General features: G+C 38.3%; 2 protein-coding genes across 25 annotated transcripts in view; one reads left to right on the forward strand and one right to left on the reverse strand.

The window, feature by feature from the left end:
- MPHOSPH8 (M-phase phosphoprotein 8) overlaps positions 1-4,982 on the forward strand; it is a 60,460-nt gene extending 55,478 nt beyond the window's left edge. For both annotated transcript variants that reach the window (XM_023621330.2, NM_001171173.2), the window contains 4 exon segments: positions 365-519; positions 2,904-3,031; positions 3,969-4,052; positions 4,600-4,982. In XM_023621330.2, coding sequence (XP_023477098.2) covers positions 365-519; positions 2,904-3,031; positions 3,969-4,052; positions 4,600-4,641 — 409 coding nt within the window. In that variant the 3' untranslated portion in view covers positions 4,642-4,982.
- PSPC1 (paraspeckle component 1) overlaps positions 1-25,394 on the reverse strand; it is a 109,793-nt gene that overhangs the window by 756 nt on the left and 83,643 nt on the right. For 3 of the 23 annotated variants that reach the window (XR_011427646.1, XR_002800937.2, XR_011427648.1), the window contains 3 exons: positions 11,059-11,146; positions 9,965-10,132; positions 7,468-8,407 (listed from right to left, as the gene is read on the reverse strand). Coding sequence is in view for 1 of the 23 variants with exons in the window: in XM_070239402.1 (XP_070095503.1) it covers positions 11,123-11,146 (24 nt within the window). In the remaining 22 variants the exon portion in view is untranslated. Of the gene's footprint in view, positions 1-7,467; positions 8,408-9,964; positions 10,133-11,054; positions 11,147-11,647; positions 11,770-15,674; positions 15,790-15,905; positions 16,129-25,394 lie in introns of those variants that run through there. The other 20 variants (XR_011427647.1, XR_002800938.2, XR_002800949.2 and 17 more) reach the window with 17 other exon arrangements.

Raw genomic sequence — 25,394 nt, forward strand, 5'->3', positions numbered from 1 at the left:
CTTATTTTTTAATGGACTTTTCATTTCTGATTCTCCAAATTGATCATTCATTCATTAGACAGATACATAGTAAGTACTATGTGCCAGGCATTATTGAAAAGGCTGGGGAGATGGAGAGAGCAAGGGGGAAAGACTTGCCCTGGAGCCTCAGTCCCCACGAGAGGACGTAGTAAGACAAGTTGATACAGTGTGTTGTGTGCTGAGCGCCGAGGAGAAACAGAGCAGGGCGGCAAGATGAGGCAAGTTGCTGCTTTTTTTTTTCCTGAAAGGCTGATCTGGGAAGGCTTCATTGGCATTCAACAATTTAATAATTTTATGACTCATGGTCCTTTTCGCATTAATAACTCTTACTGTACTCTTTTAGACTGTCAAGAGTAGCAGAAGAAACAATAAGGGATTACTTTGAAGCACGTCTTGCGTTAGTAGAACCCATTTTTCCAATAGCATGTCATCGTCTCTGTGAGGGGCCTGATTTTTCAACGGATTTCAATTACAAACCCCCACAGAACATACCAGAAGGTAAGCCTGTTTTCTTTCATTTTGAAATGTGACACTGTAAATATTAACTGGTTTTTGGGCAGAACTTTTCCTTTGAACAAAACCTTAAGGAAACTCCATTATGTGTAATAATGATGTCAACAGTGGAGCTACTCTGACAGAAAAAATAACAGGCTTAACTGATATCCACCATCCCAAGTGACTGAGAGGTCCACAGAGCACTGTTAGCACTTGTTTGAAAAGTGGTCAAGTTGGGTGTTAATATTATACTAGTTTTATTAAAATTGAGTTTTATTGAGATTTAGCTTGAAGATTCTAAGTCCAGAATCAACGTTTGTCCTGAATTTTATTACTAATAGTCTTGGCTGCTTTCTTTTTTTTTTCTTTCTTGAGGAAGAGTGGCCCTGAGCTAAGATCTGTGCCAGTCTTCTATTTTGTGTGTGGGACACCACCACAGCATGGCTTGATGAGCAGTGTGTAGGTCCCTGCCTGGGATCTAAACCTGTGAGCCCTGGGCCACCAAAGCAGTGCACACAAACTTAACCACTACGCCACCAGGCCGGCCCGAAGTCTTGCCCTTTTAAAAAGAAAAAAAAACTAAATGTCTTGCCTCATAGTATAGTTTAGTAGCAAGAGATGGACACTTCAGTTCTGCTTCCTATCTACTGCTTAGTAAGTGCTTTGCAGGCAAGACCATGACCATGGCCTCTCTAGGGCATGCATGCTGCACATATGAAGTAGAGAAAACTCTGCCTGAAAGTAGGAAGTTGGCTCTGGCTTTTTTGTTTCAGTAAAAAGAAACCCACCCACCTATTTAAAAAATATATATCAATGAGTAGTTAATTAAAGAAAATATAGCCCTACCAATTACAGCCAGACATTTCTAACATCTTAGTGTTCAGTGAACTTAGCACTGAAAACTGTGATTTGCAGTTTCGACTGTTGAAGCGACCATTTGTGGGAGTGCGGGGGCTGGCTGAACAGGGCTGGGCCTTGACTGAATCACTTAGCTGGGCCAGCCGCCCACCAGTCACAGTGCCTGCGCTTCAGTACAACTGGACTGCCTTAGGGGTTAGTTTTTCCCTGCACGTGTACAATGTCTGACCACCAGGAAGTTTCTCTTCATCTGTTGTGCGAACATCGTAGCGTGCACTTACACAAACCCAGCTGGTACAGCCTACTACACATAGGCTTCTGTGATAGTAATCTCACGGGACCAGTCATGTATGCGGTCGGTCATTGGTCAAAACGTCATGGTGCGGCACGTGACTGTATTCAACCTTTGTCCCAACTGCTATTTCCTAGTGGAGCTGAGGGGAAAAGACACAGAGGAAACTGGCCCTCCATTATTTGGAGGCCTTTTTTCCTGCTTTTCGATCCTCAGTGCTCTAAGGAAGAGGAAATTGCATCATAAAGCTCGAGCGCAAAATTACAATGTGAGACCTTAAGTAGCTTGAAAGGAGAGATAAAAGAGCCATGGGCCCAGCCTGCCCTTTCTTTCCTGGGACCAGAATAAATAAAACAAATGGTTCTCTGAGATCTCTTTTATGAAGTCTCCTCTTGTTTATAACTGGCCTGGATCAATATGTTGCCATGTTAAAAATGGCTTAACAGAACCTATTTTCTATTATTAAAAGTACAGCTTTTGTTTAGTAAATGAATCTTGCCAAATATTTTGGATATTCAGTGAAAGCTTCAAATCTCATAATAAGATTTTAATATTAATCAGTAAATTTGGAAAAGGCAAAAATAGCATGTGGAAGAAAATGGAAAGTCTCTCAAACTCACACCAAAAGACGACAACCACAGAAATGTCCGTGGATTGGATTCCATACACATGTACTCAGTGAGCAACAACTTTTTTTTTTTAAGATTTTATTTTTCCTTTTTCTCCCCAAAGCCCCCTGGTACAGAGTTGTGTATTTTTAGTTGTCGCATGTGGGACACCGCCTTAGCGTGGCCTGATGAGCGGTGCCGTGTCCGCGCCCAGGATCCGAATCAGCAAAACCGCGGGCCGCTGAACCGGAGCGTGCGAACTTAACCACTCGGCCACGGGGCCAGCCCCAGCAACAATTTTTAAATACCACTTTTTGTTAAAGTAAAATAACTTTAATGTAGGAAAGCATATTTTAAAAAGTCTGTTCCATGGGCTATGAGTCAGGATTACTTGGGCGAAAAATAAAAAGGATTCTTTGGTTGGGAAAATGCTAGATAGCACCACCACCACCAAGTTGTGAAATTGGAGACCGACTCAGGTGGTTTGTGTGAGCTGACACCAGGCGAGTGCCACCACCCAGGCTCACCTGGGCGCCCGCCTCACACCAGCACAGCTGCTCCTCCCTCGGGCTCTGAAAGGGGCCATTGGGATTGGTGTTGAAGTCTACGTTTACATCTCCCTTCTTCAGGCTCTGGCATCCTGCTGTTCATTTTCCACGCAAACTTTTTGGGTAAAGAAGTTATTGCCCGGCTCTGTGGACCATGCAGTGTACAAGCCGTAGTGTTAAATGATAAATTTCAACTTCCTGTTTTTCTGGTAAGGTTTTCTGTAGTTCATTAGTGAAAAGTGCATTCTTCTAATCAAAAGTACAGATAACTTTTAAACTGCTGTTTTTTAATAAAATGTTAATTGTAATTAAGTAAACCAGTTGTTGGAAATAAGGTTGACTCATAAACATAAAGTAAAATTATCCCAAATTTTGTCAATAAAAGTAAACCAAACAAATCTTTGACAAAAAATCTAAACGTCTGATACCTGTGCCACAAATTATGCTTATCATGTTTTACAACATTCTGAATATAAATTGTTACAGTACAAGAAACATGGTAACTTTAAATATTATGCGTTTTCCCACCATTGTAACTACAAACATTCACTTAAAGATTTAGGGCATTCGAAAAGTATCCTGTTCATACTTTGAATACCCAGTTACAACCACTATATGACGTTAGTTGTGTTTATGCTTAGTTTTAATTTGTAACTTTAGGTAATCATTATAATTTTGCTTCTTATTCACTTTGAACAGTTTAAAATAGATATTTATAAAATAACTGATCTATTAGTGGCTGTATAAATTTTTTTAACATAAAAAATGCTCTTGAAGTATCTTTGTGCATGATTCCTTTGCCAGAATTCTTTCCTTAGGCTGAATTAAGCAAAATTAAAAGCTTATGAAGACTTTCAACGCTCATGCCATATATGGCTGGATATATTCTAATCCTAATGATTTATCTGGTTGTTTTTTCCAGATAAACCTTATAAGCTTTTCCGTCATTTGTATCTTTTTCCTAAATCAAGGGAAAAGTAAAGAAATCACAGCCTACTGCCTAATATATAAACAAATACAAAACTTCTCCATCTGTGGAGTCTCTTTAAGATCAGGTTATACTCTTAGACTGAGACAGTCTGGCTGCTTCTAGATGCAGAAGTTTGTCTAAAGAAGTACTGACCTCTTTTTGGTCTCTTTCCCTAGGACAGTCATTTTGTTTACTCGTTCAGCCCTGTTGCAGGCCTCAATAAACTCTTCATAAGGCTGACGGAAGTACCCTCTGCTAAGGTGAAAATCCTTTCCTCGTATTTAGTGTTACTGCTCAAATTGTTACTCCACATTACTTTCCCATCATTACAAAAAAATGTCCAGGATATTGTGATGTTCCTGGTATGCCTGTCCTAGAGACAGGTGCTCCCTAGGGTAGCACTGCTAGGTGTGTCTGTGTGAATCTAAAATGTATGGGAAGTAAATAACGTGTTAAGATAGGTATTAATGGGAAGAATGCAGTATTTATATAGTACCTGGTTTCTAGCAGTCTGAGTTGTGTTCTAGGCTTTGGTATTTTAATTGCCATATGTATGTCTCTAGGCTGGCTGGTCACTAACCTCTCTTTGTAAAACGAAGCTGGACTAGAGTAGCCTATGTAATAGTACGATTATTTAACGTAATAACCTAAAAATCAAATTATAAGCACTTGGATTTTAACTAAAATATTTAACTAAAATAGTGAAAATCTAATCTCAATTGATAACCAACTGGAAATACTGCCAAGAGAAACAAGTCTTGGCCGTGTGTGTGGCTGTCCTAATGTAGATGCGTTCTCTCTCAACAGGTGAAGTTGCTCATAGGTGCGTACAGAGTGCAGCTGCAGTGACTCACGGTGTGGGATCCTGGCGCAGCTATAACGTGTCCAGGTTTAGTCCCATCTGTAAACCTTCGAGTCTTCTAAGATGGGCAGTGATTCTGGTATACTATAAAATATACACATCGATATCTGCGCCAGTGTGCTGCAATACTCATGTTGCATCCAAGCTGCATATTCCAGTTTTTTCCACAATGTGGAACGGTACATATGAGGATTATTTAAGAAAATTAAAAGACTTTTTTTTAACTTGAAATTTTCTATGAGCCCTGGTGAATTTCTGTGTTAAAAAAAGAATAATATGTATGTTACATTCAAGTTACCTAAGCACTAAATAAAGTGTGAATTTGTCACCCTTGCAGTCTGACTATCTACCATGGCCGGCAGGTTAGAGGGCGATCTGATCTGACGTGCAGCTGACACAGATCCCAAGTTGGAGGGGACAACTTTGTATGTTTGCAGTTATCCTCTATTCTTTGAAAATATAACAAAATGATAAGTCTAAGATACAGCAAAAAATGTAAACCAGAAGATTATGAGGCATAAAAGGGAGCTAGTGGATGTGATCTTTTACCCTTGTTCTGGGAATCCAACAAGTAATTTTGAAAAGCTGGAACCTGCGCCCCAGTTCTGCACCCTGGGACGGCTGCCTGGGCCTCGCCACACTGCCTCATGGGAAGAGGCATTGCTTCTGTAGACTTCCCACAGGTCTCACTCTCACATTCTTTTAAGAAATATTTGGCAAACTAATAAGCTCATTCTGCATTATGGAAATACGTAGAAGTGTTTAGTTCCTGATTAGTTTTAGAATTGTTGTTACAGTTTTAATGAAAAATTCTCAGTGTCACAGATCCCCCAATCTGTATAGCTGTTTCAGAGAGCCATTTTTACTTTACATACTAAAACGGCCTTTTCTCAGTTTTCTCAAAACACCACAATGTTAGTCTGTTTTCTTTGCATCTCAAGTCTCAGGGCTTCAAAACAAGATGGATACTCAGTGTGTAGTTTTTTAGCTAAATGACACCTGAGATTGGACTTTTTCAACTATATTGACTCGTGTACTAGTACTGTATCTGATTTCATAGCTTTCTAAAAAAAAGATGTTTGCTAGCAAAGTGCACACATCAGGAACATTGAGGGACCATGATACTAAGAGAAACTGGTTGAGAGATCATTTATCTCAAAATTGTGCCTAAGGCAATAACAGCTTTATGAGAACACTCTGGACCCAGGAGGCAAGGCTCTCTAGGAGAGACACCAAGTAGGAAATCTGAAGACAGTTCCTTTAGGGATTTATTTAGGCTGAGAACGTGAAAGCTATGAAAGGTCAGCAAGGATGAAATCTTTTCACAGGTGAAGCTGTTGCTTACGGGGGACTGACCCAGGGTCAGGGAGAGAACAGAAAGTTGTAGATAATTTGGGGTAACACTACCTTTGAGTTGTGTTTGCTTCCACCAGTTTCGTACCTGATACACTACTAAAGTCTGTAAACAATTGTGTCTACTACAACTATAACAGAGCCACACATTTGAACAGTTGTTCTGCTCTAAACTATATCTTCTCTATAGTTAGATGAAAAGCACACTTGTCCGTGAGTGGGTAAATGCTCAAAGATCTGGTTCCTTAAAGATGAAGAGGAATCTGTTAAGAGTCCCAGGTGAGAGAGCTTTCTTGCTGGCTCTCTGATGAGGCAGCTAATGCTGCAGGCGATGTGGCTGCTTTGATATTTAAATAAAATATGTACAAAGTGTAAGCAGTGATTTCTCTGGAAAACAAAGCAGTTCTCAAGCAGCACCTTACCAAAAGGTTAACAGATATGCTTAGTATTACAGGTCGAAACCAAAGCAACCTCCTTCATAGTTACAGAATCTATAACAGCTTTATTATCTAAGCCATGCGCGATCTCATGACTACACAGAAATAATCATAAATGGGATACATCACTCTTTGGCCAGACTCATTGAAAACCAATTAGTACACATCTCTGTGCTTCAGTTTTATCATTAAAAAAATGCATGACTTCTCAACCCTTACTCCTTTCTGGCGTGCACTGAGATACGGACAGTGTTACTCAAATTGCTAGCTATGCCGTTCAGATCTGGTCTACTCTTGAGTACGGCTACAGTGGAAAGCACATTCATTACACGTTCTTTTATGTGCAACATCTATACCAAAGAGAAGTGCCTAGTACCCAATGCCACTCAATAAATGTTAAACAACTAGAGTTAGATGGGGAGTTTGGGTTTTAGTCCAGGAATATGAAACTATTCAATTTCATACACTATCTTCCAAGTCATGCCCATCTTAGTTCTTAAATTTGTAGAATTTATTGAGTCAAATGTCAGCAAGTTGCAATTTGAAGCTGAGGTAGTGCTTTTAGAATTCTACTCAGCGTTATACTAGTAGCTTTCAAACTTTAATGAGAATTTACTAGGGCTAACATGGTTTAGCAACCCACAATGTTAACAGTGAAGGGCCTGATAAACCATTTACTATGAAAGTCTGTTTTGTCTTTGAATAAAAATGGAGAAATCGAGGGGCTGGCCCCGTGGCCGAGTGGTTAAGTTCGCGCGCTCCGCTGCAGGCGGCCCAGTGTTTCGTTAGTTCGAATCCTGGGCGCCGACATGGCACTGCTCATCAGACCACGCTGAGGCAGCGTCCCACATGCCACAACTAGAAGAACCCACAACGAAGAATACACAACTATGAACCGGGGGGCGTTGGGGAGAAAAAGGAAAATATAAAATCTTTAAAAAAAAAAAAAAAAATGGAGAAATCGAAAAGTGCAAGGAGTATGATTACCAAAGACCAGGGAAAAAGAGGTCACATACACCAGAATATCAGAAGTGCTTTATGAAATCATTTTAAAAAGTTTAATAGTTCATACAATTAATGTTTCATAGCATAATACTATATAAACCCCTAGAATTATTTTAAATTTTTAAAACTTTACTGGTCCCAAATCTTTGCTAGGGAAGTTCAGAGGACCACTGATGGAATCCACACTTCTTTCCTCCATCCTGGGCTGACTGCAGATAATGCTCCTTTTAGACCAAATCTGGGATTTCTAGGCCTGAAGTAAAGGAAAGTCTTACTAGTAAGCAAGCTGGAAAATTGTAATGACAAGTAGAGTTCACAATTCAGTCAGGACCAAATTAAAACAGAATCAGAGAAATAGTCATTGTCCATCATCCTGAGCTCCCAGAGGAACCCCAGTTGGAATCTAAATCTAGTATTTGGAAGAAAGTGATTTTCCATTTCTCTACAACACATTATCTCTGCCTTCCCTGTATCCCCCATTATTTGCCTTCCTTGAGTCAAGATACATACTTTAGTAAAACATGTCTTTTCTCACAACAGTGCCAAATTTCTTATGAGTAGTTCCTGATACTGGTGACTGACCCAAAATTGGAGGCTGAATGAGGTGGGAAAAATTCTTCTAGTGGTTCCCATTTATGGGGAGTTAAAGGGGCTGGGGGCGGGTTGTTGGCTACCACCGTAATACCTCCCAACATTAACCAGGAAGACCACACCAAGTGAGGAGACAGACATCTTTTTTAAAAAAAAGACTTGAATGGAAATGGGAAGTTTGCACTATTCCAGATATTTTAACCACAGAAAATTTGTTCATGAAGTATCTTTTTTCAAATGTCAAGTGTTATGATTGCTAGTACATGCATAAATTGTTCCTATGGAGCAATAAATTCACAAACGAAGTAAGATTTGTTTTCTGGCTTGTTTTTCCTGTGTCATTAAAGCATTTCTCTCACAAAATAACCTGAAAAAAAGACAAATTCTTTGTTAGTAAACAGGAATTAACATCCATAGCATATTTCCTAAAGGAAGAACAAAGAGGTTTCAGTTATAAAGAAAAAAATTTGCTGGGCTAGAGTCACTGAGCAGCAGACCTAAAAAATACTCAAGAACTGAATTAGTATATTTGACCCATAAAATTTCCAATAATCCAGTTGCTTCTGTAACTGGTATTTTGCTGTGAGCTGCTATGGAGATTAATCAAGTAACTGAATAGTTAAAAGTATTAATACTAAAAAAGCAGTGGTTCTGAAAATGTCCCCAAACCAGAGCAGCAGCACCTTTATGTTAAAATGGAAATTCTCAGGGCTTCTAAATCACAAACCTGCTGGAGCCTAGCAGTCTGTTCTAAGAAGCCCTCCAGGGGATTCTGTTGTGCCTTGAAAGTGTGAGACCCCCACTGTTTCAAAGGATAACCACTGAATGCTTACTTTTGAAGTAAGAAACCATCATGTCACTTCCTTCTACTAGTATTAAATGCATATTTGGCATTTTATTAATCTTTTGTAAAATTAATGTCTTCCTGAAATGAACCAGTTTCTTTTCACTGACTAGAAAATAAAATCTGTAATGAAAAGCAGTTATTTTAAATAAACAGTACTCATTTTAACCAAAATTAACTTCAAAATCCTAAAGATCCCGAGGAATTTCCAAGACTGCAAAGTAACCACCTAAGCTAAAAGCTGACCCAACATACACAACAGTATGGAGATTCCTCAAAAAACTAAAAATAGAAACACCATACTACTGAGTATTTATCCAAAGAACTTCAAATCAACAATAGAGACTTATGCACTGCTATGTTCATTGCAGCACTATTCACAATAACCAAGACATGGAAGCAATCCAAGTGCCCATCAACTGACAACTGGATAAAGAAGATGTGGTGTATGTGTATATATATATACAGATATATATACACAATGGAATACTACTCAGCCATAAAAAAGACAAATTCATCCCATTTGCAATATCATGGATGGACCCTGAGGGTATGATGTTGAGCGAAATAAGCCAGACAGAAAGACAAACACCACATGATTTCACTTGTGTCGACGATAAGCAAACACGGACAAAGAACACTTCAGTGGTTACCAAGGAAAGGGGGAGTAGGGGAGGACCTGGAGTGAAGGGGACCACATGTGATGGACAAATAATATACAACTGAAATTTCACAATGTTGTAAACTATTACGACCTCAATTTTTTTTAAAATCCTAAAGATTGAATGAGAAATACACTTGACAAGATAAGATCTCTCTTTGATGACCACATAATTCCAGACTTGATCTGTGGCACAGTTAGGCTGTGTAGATCAGATTTTTTCCCCTGACGTGTAGATTCTGAGATTTCTTCAAATTTTATTTAAGTGAGGGATGTACTTATAAAGCAATCTGGAAATTTAATACCAACACAATGTCGGCAATAAAGTAATTCTCTGTAAACATATTTCAAACGGCAATTCTGATGTTTTAATTAGTAATTCCCTAGGTCAGAGGTTCTCTAGTAGAAAGCAGAATTACCTGGAGGACTGTAAATAACGAGACATACTGCTGGATTCCACTCGCAGAGTTTCTATTAAGTAGACGAAGAGGGGACCTGAGACTGTGCATTCTTAAAAGGTTCCCAAGTGATAACGATGCTGGTCTGAGCTGCCTGGAGAACTGCTACCCAATGTTCGTTTTCTAGAGCTGGATAATAGGATGCGAAACAGAACTGTCACATTTTTGTGCTGCGTGAGGTGTCAGATACTTTAAAAAAGTAAAACTTCTCAACAGTACGGTATCCCATCAGCGCTTCTCACACACCGTGCACCCAAGCCCCCTGGCGATCCTGCTCCAGTGGGCAGTCTGATTCACTTGGGCAGCTGTGTGTCCTGACATTCTGCTCTGCCAGGAGCTCTCAGGCAATGCTGCTGCATCTGGCCCCCGGACCACACTGGCAGCAGCCAGAACAGAATGTTTATCATCAACAGGTCAGGTGGTTAGGGAAGACAGATGTCAAATAATACTTTCTGAATCTATTAGGATGATGATAATTCTCTCCTAAAGATCACATAATGTAAAAGTTTCTATGAAATTTTATGTTTAACCTGACAAAATAATAGAAAAATTATTACCCTCTACAATACGGTGGAAAACAGGAAGGGAGCAATCGAGCTAGTACTCCTAGCGTGGCTCTGATTTTATATTAAACCATTTTTAAGATTATACACTTTCTAAAGAACATGAGACTAAAATTTTAGGCATGGGATCACTAAAAACCAAGAGGAAATTTTTTTTTCCCTAGTAAATAAGACCTGTTTACTATGTCATTTCTGCTCAGTCCAGTTTTACCTGAAGACAAATCAACCAGGATACATATTATTACCAGTGAGGAAAGATGAGGGCAAGTGGGAGTAAGCAAACTAGCCTCCAGCCCCGCTCAGAGGAAGGGCAGTGCCACTGGGCCCCAAGCAGAGGCTTTAACTGCCGCGGAAGCCACTCACTGATGCTCCACTAACTCAAAACACAGGGACACTTACAGACGTGTGTTAAGTCAATCACGTCAGCTTCGGGAAGAATGACGGAGGAAACGAAGCAGCAAGGAACCAGCTGTATGACAGACGCTGACTGACCTGAAAGGAAACAGGACTCCAGCACGTGCTAGTCTCTAAACTGGAAGCCAAATTTCAGGGAGCTTCATCCATGTTTTCTTTTATCCTCCTAGAAATACAATAAAATCAGATTTAGCCTTTTTAAAACCAGCTACAATAATCAACAAAAAAAAGTGCTAACTCATTTCTTAAAGTTCCTAACAGTACAGTTTCCAGTAAGGTGCCATTTAAAGTCTTTACCTCGTTTGATTACTTCCATTCAGTAAGGATTTTCCTTTTAATTCATTTCCTCAAATCAGATCAACTTAAAATTCAGCTCAATTTTATGTTTTGGCATTAAACACTATTAAATCCTAAACACTAAATCGTCAAGTCTACTAATGATCTTAAAATATTAAAGTCTATTTTGCTAAATCCTTTTTTATTGCCATAAGTAGACCCTCCTGTCTGGGCTGTTGGTCCCTCAGCACACCACAGCTCAAAACCTTGGAATCCAAAACCCTACATAGGATCCTGATTCCTACTGTTATCTACAAAATGTTATTCTCTTTGTACCCAGGCAGAGTGCACAAATGTCTGCTGTGCCAAAGCAGAAAAGGCTTTTACCTACCTTACTAATACCTTGGGCCAATATTCTCCAAAGAGAGTGCATGCACACCCCAGATTTTTCATTGGGGTAAAGGTTTATGCTTATTGCTGTCATCCTTATAAAATGTGTGTTTTATAGAGTACCTGAAATATTAGTACAGTAGTACACAATTATAATTTTAAAATACACAGATTTGTGCTCAATTTTTTAAGCTCTTAGGGGTACACATGACCCCAAAATACTGGAAATAAATACCCTACATTAGTATTGCTTTCAAAACCCATTTGAGTCAAAAATTCACTTGAAAATTGAAGTATGAACCTCCCCTCCAAAACTTTGAATGCAAAAACATGTATATAAAATTCTGCATGTAATTTAAGGGAATTCATAGATTCCTCTAATACACCTCAATGATCCAACAGGACCCATGGTCCCTGTTATAAAACCTGAAATATTTTTTCAAATAAGTCATACCATAAATTGACAAAAGATTCTATTTTATATATTCCCACCTGTAACCTGCATTCTGTCTGCATGTGATACTTGTTAGGTATCTGCTCCCAAAGTTATCAGCATTCTTAACTTGGTTTTACAAATTTGTTACTTCTATATATATTGCCTTTGGTAAAGTTAAGGCTGACAAAAAAAAGGAACCATAAACCAAACTGGACAACTGGTTACCTAATTTTTAACAACACAATAATACTAGGACTGCTAAAATTTTTAAACAAGTCTACTCAACCTTTCAAGAATGTGAACCTGCAATTTACAAAGCATTAACCAAACTGAAACCTAGAAAGGTTATCTCTGCAGAATTTAGCCGAGTTCTAAAGGGTGGCTCATCTTAATACCTGAAGTCAATATTCAAAAACCACCACTAAAGTTCTGTTTAAAATAAGTGACTAGGTTTATTGGACACAAGAAATAATCAACATTATCAAACAATTCTGATGAGCTACTGCACAGCAACCTCTGTTCAATGACAGTCATAATCTGGATTTCAAACTCTGTGAAGTCCTGGTACATGGATACACAAAAACAGAAGGACTTCAGTACTTTCTGGTCCTGAAGCATAGCTGTCTCCATCAAAGGGGTACTATCAAACATGAAAAAAAATCAACCAATAATTGAGTTAAAACAAAAGGTCTCCCTTATAACTACAACAAGACAATATGACACCACCTTGGACAAAAGTGGCATGTTTTTAATTAGTTTTAGGATGAAAGTGGGTAAGAACTGTGTGTAAGTTAATGTTTGATTTTACCCTCCCATGCCAAAACATTTGAAATTAAGAGTGAAAGACGGCTCTTCTAACCACACATTAAAATTTTTCATATAATCGGAAATGTAAATAGCCAATACCACTCCACATATACTTTCCTGATGACTTTTCTTAAAGAATAAAACATTAAAGATACAGAAGGCCCATTCTTAACAGTCAACTATACCAATGTACTAACATTCCCCGTTCTCCCACCTTTGAGTGAGAAGACATCCTTTTCCACCGAGTACACGAGGCTACTAGCATTCATATATTACCTATAGTTTGTATTATGTAATATATAAATTATAAATTTAAAAATTATATATTTAAAAAATTTAAAAATATTAAAAAAATCTATATATATAAATTATACATAAAAAATTAAAAGCACATTCTAAGAAAGGAGTGTATAAAATATGAATAGCGTGTAATCCAACAAGCATGGAGGACAAACAGCACTCTACAAAGTTGTTCAAATTACAGCATATGAGAAATAGGATTTTAATAATGGCTCATGTTGAAAAACATCTTGCCAGAAACCAAACTAAAAGGTCATGATTTCCTCTTAAGCAGCCTCTTGTGGTACTGAACATAAAGAAATCACATTCATTAGCATGCTCAACAGCAGGAATTCTCCTTCTTAGAACCACGTTCTTCAGTTTGCAGGAATGGGGGGTGGAGGAGAGGGAACTTCCATGTTATCACACGTTACCATCAGAGAAACATTATACAGAAGTGTTCACAACTGAATTTGACCTTTTACTTTCATGACAAACTTCAATTATGGTAAATAACTTGCATCTCGTAGGAGAAATATTTTGCAAAAAGCAAAACTCCATAATATAAACAATCAATTCTGGATGCCCATCATCATCTGGCTTTTCAGAATTCTAATAAAGCTATTCATGCTTTTTTTACATCATAGTTTACGGATGGATCAATGAGTTTTACATCAGATAGCAACGAAACCACACAACCTAGTTATAAATAGCAATGGAGTGTGGTGAGTAAGGGAAAGGCAAAAGTACTTCACACACAGACACAAATCTGAATGTCCAAAAGTATATGAAAAGATGCTCGGGGGCTGGCCCCGTGGTGGAGTGGTTAAGTTGGTGTGCTCCACGTCAGCGGCCCAGGGTTTCGCCAGTTTGGATCCTGGGGGTGGACATGGCACCGCTCATCAGGCCACGTTGAGGTGGCATCCCACATGCCACAACTAGAAAGACTAAAAAAAAATATCCAACTATGTACTGGGGGAGTTTGGCGGGGGGGGGGGCGGGGGGGGAGTAAAAAAAAAGGAAGATTGGCAACAATTGTCAGCTCAGGAGCCAATCTTTCCAAAAAAAGAAAAAAAGGCGCTCAACATTGGAAGTTACTAGGGAAATGTAAATTAAACCACAATGATATACCTATACACACTCACTATAATGGCTAAAACTAACAGGACTGACAATAGCGAGTGATGACAAGGATGCAGACCAACAGTAATCATATACACTGCTCATGGGAGTATCAAGGACACTGTGGCAAAGTGTTCGGCAGTTTCTAAGAGAAATACATATACCCTCTACTCAGCAATTCAACTCCTAAATATTTTCCCAAAGGAAATGTGTAAATAACTTCCACAAGAATGTTCACAGCGGTTTTATTCATAATAGCCCCAAAGCTGAAACTACTCCAAGAGTAGATCAATAGGAGGCTGGACAAACAAAACGTGGCATACTTGTTCAATAGCATACTATGCAGCCATACAGAACCAACCACTGATATAGTTGATAGCAACTATAGCAATAACAACACAGAGGAATCTCAAAAACACTACGTGAGAAGGGAAAGAAGCCAGAGGAAAAAAGTACACACTGTAAGATTCCATTCACATGAAGTTCAAAAATAGGCAAAACTAATCTATGATGATCAAAATACAACAGTGGTTGCCTCTGATGTAGGACAGATTGACTGGAAGGCAGCTTATAAGATCTGAAGTTTATGAAAACTGAGGATGTCAAACCAAACAAAACTCACAAATTTTCAGTAAGTGACAGGCTAGTCCAAAATTTTAAAAAGCAGGATTTAAAGTGTTTTTAAATTAAAGAATCAGAAAACAAAATTAATGCAGCAACTCAAAAATAAGTATGTAAAATAAGGTCATGTTCAGGTAAGAATCATTTATCATTTATAAATATTAAATAACACTGAAATCTAGACAATATTGAAAAAATGCAACTTTTCTTTTTAGCCACAAGGCACTTTTTTTTCAGTTTTATTGAGGACAACTAGATTTTTCAGGAAAATAATTTACTGATATATAAGCCATCTTTTTCTCCAAAGGTCATAATTACCGTAGTTATTAAAAGAAATGTAAAATTCAGCAAAGACTCATGAAATTTAACGAAGTACAAAGTGATTTTACCCAACATAATTAATGACTTCTCAGAAAAGTTGAAATTGACTCAGTTTCAAGGGCCAGACCTATATGCATTTGCTATATTTGCAAGGCAATCACGATGAGGTAAGAGACGGCTTGGGAGTGAGACGCCACTTTCCAATCTTAACTCTGTCCCCAGGTTCCCACAAAGGCATTTCAACATTCTTTTTTTTTTTAAAGGCCGGCATTAGTTTCTTGTGATTACCTACAATTTCTTAAGTGTCCCTCCCCCTCAAAAGTCAAACAAAACCTATCCTTGATCATTACACGATCAGGGTTAAGTTTTCAATAACAACTTCACCTAGAGTAACAATAAAGTGCATTTTTAGTTCAAGATAACATGACTACTAGAAACTTACCTGTAGAGCCTCCATTATTTTCTTTAAAAGTTCAATATCTCAAGTAAATTATTGCCACATCAAAGAATTCCAGTTATTTAATGTATCAACCATTTTCACATATAATGAAAAGGCACTGGAAACAAATTACCAAATGACATTCAACAGTTTATTTTTCACCATATACTTAAAAACACTTAAAAATAACATCTACTGTTACTTACTTTGAAAATACCATGTAAATCAACTTACTAGGAAAGACATGTCTTGCAGAATCCATTATATATTCATGTGCAGTAAATACTATCACAATGCTGTACTGGGAAGAAATCACTCAAACATCAAACAAGTGTAATCTGCAGTGTTATGAACAGCATCAGTCAGGATCCTCTTTTACCCAGTGCTCCATCTACAGCAAGTCCTCCTCACTGGGGTACACTATGTCTGAATTAGAAGTGTATTCCAAAAACGGTATCTACATGAAAATACATTAAGGCAGTTAAATGTTTTAATGCTTTGTCTTTTTTTTTTTTTTAAAGATTTTATTTTTCCTTTTTCTCCCCAAAGCCCCCTGGTAGATAGTTGTGTATTTTTAGCTGTGGGTCCTTCTAGTTGTGGCATGCGGGATGCCGTCTCAGCATGGGCTGATGAGCAGTGCCATGTCCACACCCAGGATTCAAACCAGTGAAATCCTGGGGCGCCGAAGGGGAGCGCGTGGACTTAACCACTCGGCCATGGGGCTGGCCCCTTAAATGCTTTGTCGTAAACACAAGTTGCCAATTTCCCTTAGAAACAGGGAATGGAAGTCTAAAAATCAAAAGGGCGGTTAGCAAAGAATGTCACATTTTAAAAATGCACAAAATTTCCTGTTTATTACCACTGGGTTTGAGAAATTCAGTCTGTACAAACCAGATTAATAGAAAACAAAAAGACATTCAAAAATCCATAAAACAGTCAAAAATCTAACTTGTCAAACTTTTTGTGCCTCTGCAACATTTGTAAATACAACATACTCCCAACAGCAAAAGTTCTGGATGCCTGTGCTGTGCCTCATTGGAGCCCAAGAGGACTTCACGTAGCCCCTTGGCAAGGTGTAACAGGATCTCCTAAACGGTGTGTGAACCTTAGAAGGACTACATGCAGTTTCTTTTTTAGATCATAAATGTAATCTGCCATTTTCAGTCACCACGCAGGGCTTATAAAACATTCCCAGTAATTTTCCATCGACTACACACAACTTTGAGACAAAACTGTATGGTATCCCATACAGTAACTGTAAGAAATCTCACTTTGATTCTAGTAACTTCAGTGTGACTTTAGAAAAACTACCTGTTCACTGATTCAACAAAAATGTAGTAAGCACCTGTACCAGAGTCCCTGTCCCTTAGGTAATTCACAATAGCATATCTCAGAGGGTCCAAAAATTGTGTATTAGATAAGAATCATTCAATTCTAACAGGAACAATTAGAATTTTACTGAAAATGTTCACACACTAACGTGTAATCAACTATTACTATAGTACTACAAGAAAGAGTAGGCAGGCTTTTAAACAGATTCCCCAATAAAAAGTCTGGAATGGAAGGCACAAACTATGGGGGCATGTCACTACTCAGACAAAACAGAAAGTGGAAATAAGTCAGGAGTTTTGACCATTCCAAATTGTTTTTTCGATGTGTTTGATTATCTTATCCCCATATGACTGAAAAGTGGGAAACTTAAAATTATATCAATGTTAAAAATCAGAATCGAGTTTCTAACTTCCCAAGAGCTATTTCCTTCCTGCAATTCAGTGGGTTTCATAGGCAACCTCATTTTGTGTTTGAGGGCATTTTTCCCCCCGAGCTTTCATCAATGTTATACACCAACATACTTTATTTATGACCATTAATGGTTTATCTGTTTATTCTCTCTCACTTCTTTCTCTCCCTCTCCTGTTCCGTACCTATCTATGCTATCAAAAATCATTGCAGACCAAGCCACCATTACTTCTCACCTCTCTTTATTGGTCTAATTGGTGGCCTGCTTTTATTCTGGCTCTCCTTCAGTCAAGGCTCCATGAGTACCTAAAATTCTTTTTTAAAACATAAACTAGATCACATCACTACCAGGCTGCCCAAGCCTTTCCAACCATGTCACATTTCATCGAGAAAACAGTCTCAACTATCTACCATGGCATACGCAGTTCTGCATCTTGCACTCTCAACGAGGCAGTACTCCTCGCAAGGGGGAAAAAAATCAGCTGGAGATGGAAATAGCAGAGGGCAAAAAGCTTAGCTCTTTTTACATATAAAGCTCATATAAGAGCTAGACTGAGTACAAAACAGCTATCTGTGGTGTTAAAATTTCATTGGCAGAGGGGTAAATTAGAAAAAATGAAAACAGGGGTTGATACACACCCTTGCCTCATTCCCTCAATTCCAGCCACGACACTTTCCTCTCGCTTCCTTTAAATGATAACCGCCTCAGCTTGGGCTGAGGTCACCTTCGACACCTCCAATTTTGCCAGTCCCCTCCTTTTGATCGTTCAGGTATCACCCAAAACGTCTCCTCAGAGAAGCCTCCCCTGACCATCCTTGCTAAGACAGACATGTCTGTCTGCAGCCCAGTCATATATGCTCCTGGCTGTATCCCCAGTGCCTGGACAGTCCCTAGAACTGCCACAGTATGTGCTCAATAAATATTTCTTAATAAGTCTAATAACTACAATAGCTCATGAAACAAAACAATGTTTATTCTCTGGTCACACTTTGGAGAGATTAATACTTCACAACTACGATGAATACTGAAGTATAACACGGAATAAATGACCCCTGACCAAGGAGAGGTCCATTTTTTCAAATAGCAAACTGCAGTCACCCAATTCCTTGGGTAGACAATGTATATTAAAGTTACTATGTTAAGAGACATAAATTTTTTAATTAAAAAAATCATCTTGTGGGGCCAGCCTGGTAGCATAGCAGTCAAGTTCGCACACTCCACTTCGGCAGCCAGGGATTCACCAGTTGAGATCCTGGGCGCGGACCTACACATCACTCATCAAGCCATGCTGTGGCAGGCATCTGACACAGAGGAAGATGAACACGATGTTAGCTCAGGGCCAGTCTTCCTCAGCAAAAAGAGGATTGGTGGTGAAAGTTAGCTCAGGGCTACTCTTCCTCAAAAAAAAAATCATTTTGCCATGATGTCATCAAATTTAAATAATTCACTGAACAACAAACCATAATCCTTTGGGAATATACACAAGTGTTTTTAATATTTTATTAATTCTAAATAAAGGTAATCTATACAGCTCATAGCCTCCATCCTTTTTGGTTTGTAAAGGAAGTATATTTCCCCCTCCAGTATTTCCAAATAATGCAAGATTTGAAATTCAAAGTGAAATTATAATTTGAACACCAAAGACAGGAATTCTTCTAGAAGAAAGACTTTATGGTTCTTCCTATTCTTGATATTTAAGACATGAAATTCAAGTTAGCTATCTGGGCACAACAATGTTTAATAATGCCCAATCTCAGCAATAAGGAACCGTAGAATTTTTCTTTTCTTTTTGAGGAAGATTAGCCCTATGCTAACATCTGCCAATCCTCCTAGTTTTTGCTGAGGAAGATTGGCCCTGAGCTAACATCCATGCCCATCTTCCTCTATTTTATATGTGGGACACCTGCCAGAGTGGTCCACACCCAGGATGAAAACCAGCAAACTCCAGGCCACCAAAGTGGAACACACAAACTTAATCACTGCGCCACCAGGCTGGCCCCTGCAGAATTTTTTAAATAGAAGACTTCCAAGTTTGAATTTTATGCCCTGTTTCTCTTTCTTATGAAGGAAAAACTAAGCCATTTTTATACTCAATGTAACATCTCCCATAAAGCAAATTGTTAATGTTCAAGTCATTTAAATACTGTAACATATTGATAACTCTAAGACATTAATACAATTTATTTCTTGAAATCAGGATCTATTTACTGTAATCTAATATTTAAAGCACAAGACTTTAATTCCTGGAATTATCATTAGCCAACTTTAGACTTCAAAGCTCTCCCAAAATCAAAGATAAGATTTCTATTCCTAAACTTTGACTATTACCTGCAACATTCTCATCAGTTTTTATCAACATCTGATCTTTTTTGTTTGAGAAAGATTAGCCCTGAGCTAACTGCTGCCAATCATCCTCTTTTTGCTGAGGAAGACTGGTCCTGAGCTAACATCCGTGCTCATCTTCCTCTACTTTTTATGTGGGATGCCTACCACAGCATGGCTTGACAAGCGGTGCCATGTCCGCACCCGGGATCCAAACCGGTGAACCCTGGGCCACGGAAGCAGAACGTGTCAACTTAACCGCTGTGCTACGGGGCTGGCCCCTCAACATCTCATCTTTATTGACTTTATTTGGTTGGGGACTGCAGGGAATAAAGTTAAATTTTCATTGTCCATAATTAGGACAGGCAGCAAGTAAAAATCTTTAAAAATATACATACCCAGTGACCAAGCAATTCAACTGGTAGAAATTTTATCCTATAGAGATATTCACACACATGCTCCATAACATGTCCAAAGACATACCCTAGAGTATATATATACACACACACAATTTACCGGGAACAATCTCCAAAATAGAGTATTGTAAGGAAATTAGCAAATGGTAAAAGTGTGTACAGTGTGCTAGCATATAAATTAAGAATGTAAACAAATATGCCTGTGAATGTACAGAAACTTCTGGAAGGATACACAAGAAATTACTAACAATGGTTGCCCTTGGACAGAGAATCTGCGTGACTGGTAGATAGCATGGAGTAGTTTACTTTCTCTACATACCATTTTGTATTTCCACATCTGTGCACCAGATGCTTGTTATTCAAAAAGTTCAAAAATATATTGAATTACTTTATGCATTGATAATATCTGAAGACTAGTTGATTTTTATTAGGCATTAATCCTTTGTAAAGTACAATGGTGTGGTAAGGATTATTTCTAGATCTCAAAAAAGGATTTGAATGATGGCTATTATATAGAGCCTATTTAGGTAATTTTAAGTTTGAGGAATAAGGGAACAGGTGTTAGTCGACCTCTGGTTTCCATACTTTCTCATGCTAGCCATTGACCAAGTATGAAAAAAATGAATCATGTTCAATCAATGTCCATTTCTGTAATATGCTTGTTTCTGTGACTATGAACACAGCTGCGGTGTTCTCTGGAGCTCCAAAGGCCTGGATGTACTCCAGTATGAGACTTGCTTCAGCAGGCCCTTCAAGGTCTACCTAAATAGCCCCATGTTTAGAGGGCATTTCAGCTCCTAACCTTTACAGACTTCACACTGGTTAACTATTTGTGTCTCATACTTCCATTTATTGATTGTTGCTAACTTTGGTGACGACAATCTAAGTTCTTCATCCGAGACCTTTTCCAAAGCATCATGATTTTCTATGCTGAACACCCTTTCTACCTGTCAAGGGCCTGAAGCCTTCCATCTGGACCTTCACGCTCGAACTGTTCTTGAAAAGTTGATAGCACCAAAATTACCCGCCATTTGGTTCAAAAACAGTCACCCTTGCCTTCTTTTGCAAATAACCACCCCCCCCATCCAATTAACCACCAAGTCCTGACCATTTCATAACTGATGTCTTGATTTCAACTCTTCCTCTCCAACCGTACTACCGTATCTTAACTGGTTTCCCTGCCAGAGGTCTGAGTTACTACAAATGCATCCTTCCCACAATCTAGTCAACCTTCTGGAAACAGAAATCTGACTACCATCACTCTGTTGCCAAAAAGCTCCTAATGGTTCCTTCTCATACAGTAATATCTCTGATTAGTTTTCCAGTCTCATTTTGTTTTGTGCCTATTTATCTGCTCCCAGTCTTTGTTCATAATGGGCCCTCTCTGATAGCCCCTGCTCCCAAAGACAAGATATAACATCTTGAAGATGATACTCAGGCATTTCTACTTCCCCAAATCCTTGGACACACTTATTAAGATATGCAATTCCTCTCCTTTTGCTCTGAATGGTCCTCTAATCCTCCCACACCTAAGCAAGAACATTCTTACTTGTCCTATGCAAATCCTTCCCAATTAGTTTATCTCATATTTCCTTCTCTTCTCCAAACTCCCTATAACATTGAATTTTTGACAACAGGTTTCATGTGTAACATGTCAAGTCACCCAAGTATACCTAGCACTGCCACTGCCCTGTACAGAGCAGGTAACTTTTTCAAATGCGTAACGGGATACTAGGTTGGTTACTGCATTGTGATGCTCCAACACGCTAATCATGACAAAACGCACTCTTTATTTAATAAGATTCCAAGACTTATTTTGTATTCACATTTGCTTTCTTGTATTTTTCCTTTCTTCTGCCTGCCTCCCAATTCATGTAAATGTAATGCAAGTCTCAAAATGATTATTAAAAGGTGTGACCCAGGAGCCATGACAGCAGCATAGTGGTTAAGTGTGCGCCCTCCCCTTTGGTGGCCCAGGCTTCACGGGCTCAGATTCCCGGTACAGACCTACACACCGCTCTCATCAAGCCATGCTGTGCTGTCGTCCCACAAACAAAATAGAGGAAGATGGGCACAGATGCTGGTTCAGGGCTAAACTTCCTCAAGCAAAAAGAGGAGAATTGGCAACCGATGTTAGCTCAAGGACAATCTTCCTCACCAAAAAAAATAAATAAATAAAATAAAAAGGTGCTACACCTAGTGATGTTTATTACCATCCTATTTTCCCTTAGGTCTTTTCTGCATTGTATTATAATTATTGGGCTAATTGTATTCTAACCTCTGCCACTAGAGTCTAGAGTTTCTCAACAACAGGAGTACCTCATCTACCCCACACTGGGTGCCTTAATATTAAATGAAGCAAGACCTGCTGAATGCAGGTGATATTCCACAACACTCATACCCTACTGGAGAATTAGCTACTAATAATCTACGACCACTTCTACTGTATACTAACCTGTGCTGTTCCAAAATGTAATGATATAATCCCTTACAATTCATTCATAGGCCCTATATTTTTTAAAAATCATTTATTTTATTGCCCAAATGCAGTGTTAGCATATACCCGTATCATGATAAACAAAACACGTACACTGAATTAGCATTTTCATACCTGAGTTACTTTTTAACGATGAGAGAAGACTCTTTAAAAAGAGCAAAACTCATTGTAGTACTAGCACCCATGCTACTTTGTGCGTGAGAGAGAGCGTGAGTGTGTGCTCACCCACTATCCAAAAGAAAATAACTATTAAAGGAGAAACAGGAAAAGAATTATAGTCAAAATGAATTCTCACGTATTCATTTAAAGATAATCCAGCCAAGAGCCCACACAATCGAGAAGAGCACTGAAGTCCTAAGGGGTGGGATGTTGCTGCAGCTGTTGTAGACAGCAACAACTCAGACTGCAGCAGATAAGGCAGGCCTCCAGAGGGAAGCCTGGGATGAGGGGGGGAGCTAAAGAAAGACAGGATGATGAAGAGCACAGAAAATTAAGGAAAGGTCAAAGATACTGAGTGCTGAGGAAAAATTCATGAACAATATACAAAATAGTTCAAACAGCTAATTAATGGTCTTAAAAACCAATTGTCTTTCCACACTATTAAGTATAAAGATAGAAAATTTAACATGGTTCAAGTAAATGTATTAAAATATATTTACATTTCACAAATTATATAGAAAAAAACCACATCATAACTTTGGCTAACTTTGACTTAATTCCACGTATTTGTCTTCCAAAAGAAGACAATACATACTGTTGTAATATATTTATTATTAACAAAATTGTACTATACAATATAAACAAGAAAATTGTTAAAATCCTTTCCAAATACTGCATTACACATTTCTCTCCCAACTTCTCATCAGCTCTGAAGTCAAGGAGAGAAACGATGGCAAGAGGAAACTGTTTCTTGCAGGTCCCCAGACTGGGTGGCATTCCCATTCTTACTACCTTGCATATATTACCTGCTTTTACTACAAAATATATAGCCCAAGATACTTACAAGAATATGGTCAATACACTAAACGAATGAAAGACAAAAATCAAAATGCAGGAACTGAGTAATATCTACTCTAAGAAAAATATTACTCCATTTTCTTAAAACATTGCAAATCACTGGTGTAAAGACAATCAAGAAAAGCAAACATTGCCTATTTTACAGATAATTTTTTAAAACCTAAAATCAAACCAATTGAACAGAAGGAGGCGAGCAAGTGAAAAACATGATGGGGAGGCAGGGAATCAGTAGCCTTGAAGAATCCCTTAGAGTATTAAAATAATTACCCACTCAAATAGGAACTATTAAAACAAAAGACCAAGTCAGACAAACGTTTCTTCAAACTATGTATTACATGCTGTTTTTCATCCCAATATTTGTACAAAATAGTTTTTCAAACGTGTTTTGGTACAATACGCAATTATCAAAGCCTCAGAGGTTTAAGTGTTCCCTTCATAATACGTAAGTTTTACTGAGTTATTTCTTCTGGAAATCATAAATACTTCAAGTCATTTTAAAGTTCAGTTACTAGAAGAATCACCAAAATCAGACCTTTAGTGTCTGCAGAAGTGCACATAGACAATCAGATCAACAATGAATGAAGTTGCGGCATTTTAATAGGAGACCCTTTGGAATATTTCCTGATGAGTTGCTCTTGGCAGCCAACCTGTCCCACTTCTGCTGCTTCTAATCTTCTCTTCGATGTACACCATAGTAAGAAAAAAGGGGAAAACAAGTATGTAAACTTTTAGAACCGGGAGTCTTCAGTTTACACCCTATTAGAAAAAACATTACTTCCTGGAGACACAGGAGCAGGATTTGGACACCTCAGGTAGGCCTTTTAACAAGCCTTCCAGTTCCTCTGGTCTTCCTAATATTTGGGGTTCCAGCAACACCAAACATCATTGTATTTGGTAAAGTCAATATACAAAACATACACTGTGATTTTAAGTTAAAAAATTTTAAGAACCCCTTATTGTTCCAATTGTTAAAAACTCGTCTTGTTCCATACCACCAACCTCATCCACTCTCCAGCCTCAGAGAAACTGGTCTGGACTCCCATCAATTCATCCCAAACTACTCCCTTCACATTTTCTATCTCTCTCGCCCTCCCTCCCTCTTTCTCTTACTACTCTCTTTTTAGACATATTTTCTATTTAGAGATACCTAAGGGTACATATTCTCCAAAATTCTATTAAAAACTGGGCTATTCACTCACATTCTCTGCTGGCTCTTCTTACTCTGACCCTCCAACACAACGATGGTGCTGTCTAGAAATTTGTGATTTCTTCCCGTGATTTCTCCTGGCACCCATTAGACTTCAAGCTCAAAGAAGTCAGGAACCAATTCTATTCTCTTCACTGTTGTAAGCACAAGCTGAACCACAATTTTCAATAACTATTTATTGAATGAATAAGCAATCAGGGATTCTCATCCATACACTTTAATTGGTACTGAAAACTCTACTCTTAAATCTATGCCATTACTTCATTTTTTTCCTCAGAGTAATTAAAAAAAATTGTGCAAAACATTGTGCTACAATACTGGAAACACTGATAAAAGATGAATGAAATGTAGATACAATAAGCAAATAAACAAGTAAATATTATATACTGACAAAGTGACAGGAATGATAAGAGTTGATGTCGAACTCTATTGGGGAAAGGCTCTTTCGTAAGAGACCAACAAAAATACCTGGAGAGACAGAGAAACCCCCTTACTATGTTTAGTACACAAGGGGTGGAAGGTA

The sequence above is a fragment of the Equus caballus genome, chromosome 17, assembly GCF_041296265.1.
Source record: "Equus caballus isolate H_3958 breed thoroughbred chromosome 17, TB-T2T, whole genome shotgun sequence".
Taxonomy (NCBI): Eukaryota; Metazoa; Chordata; class Mammalia; order Perissodactyla; family Equidae; genus Equus; species Equus caballus.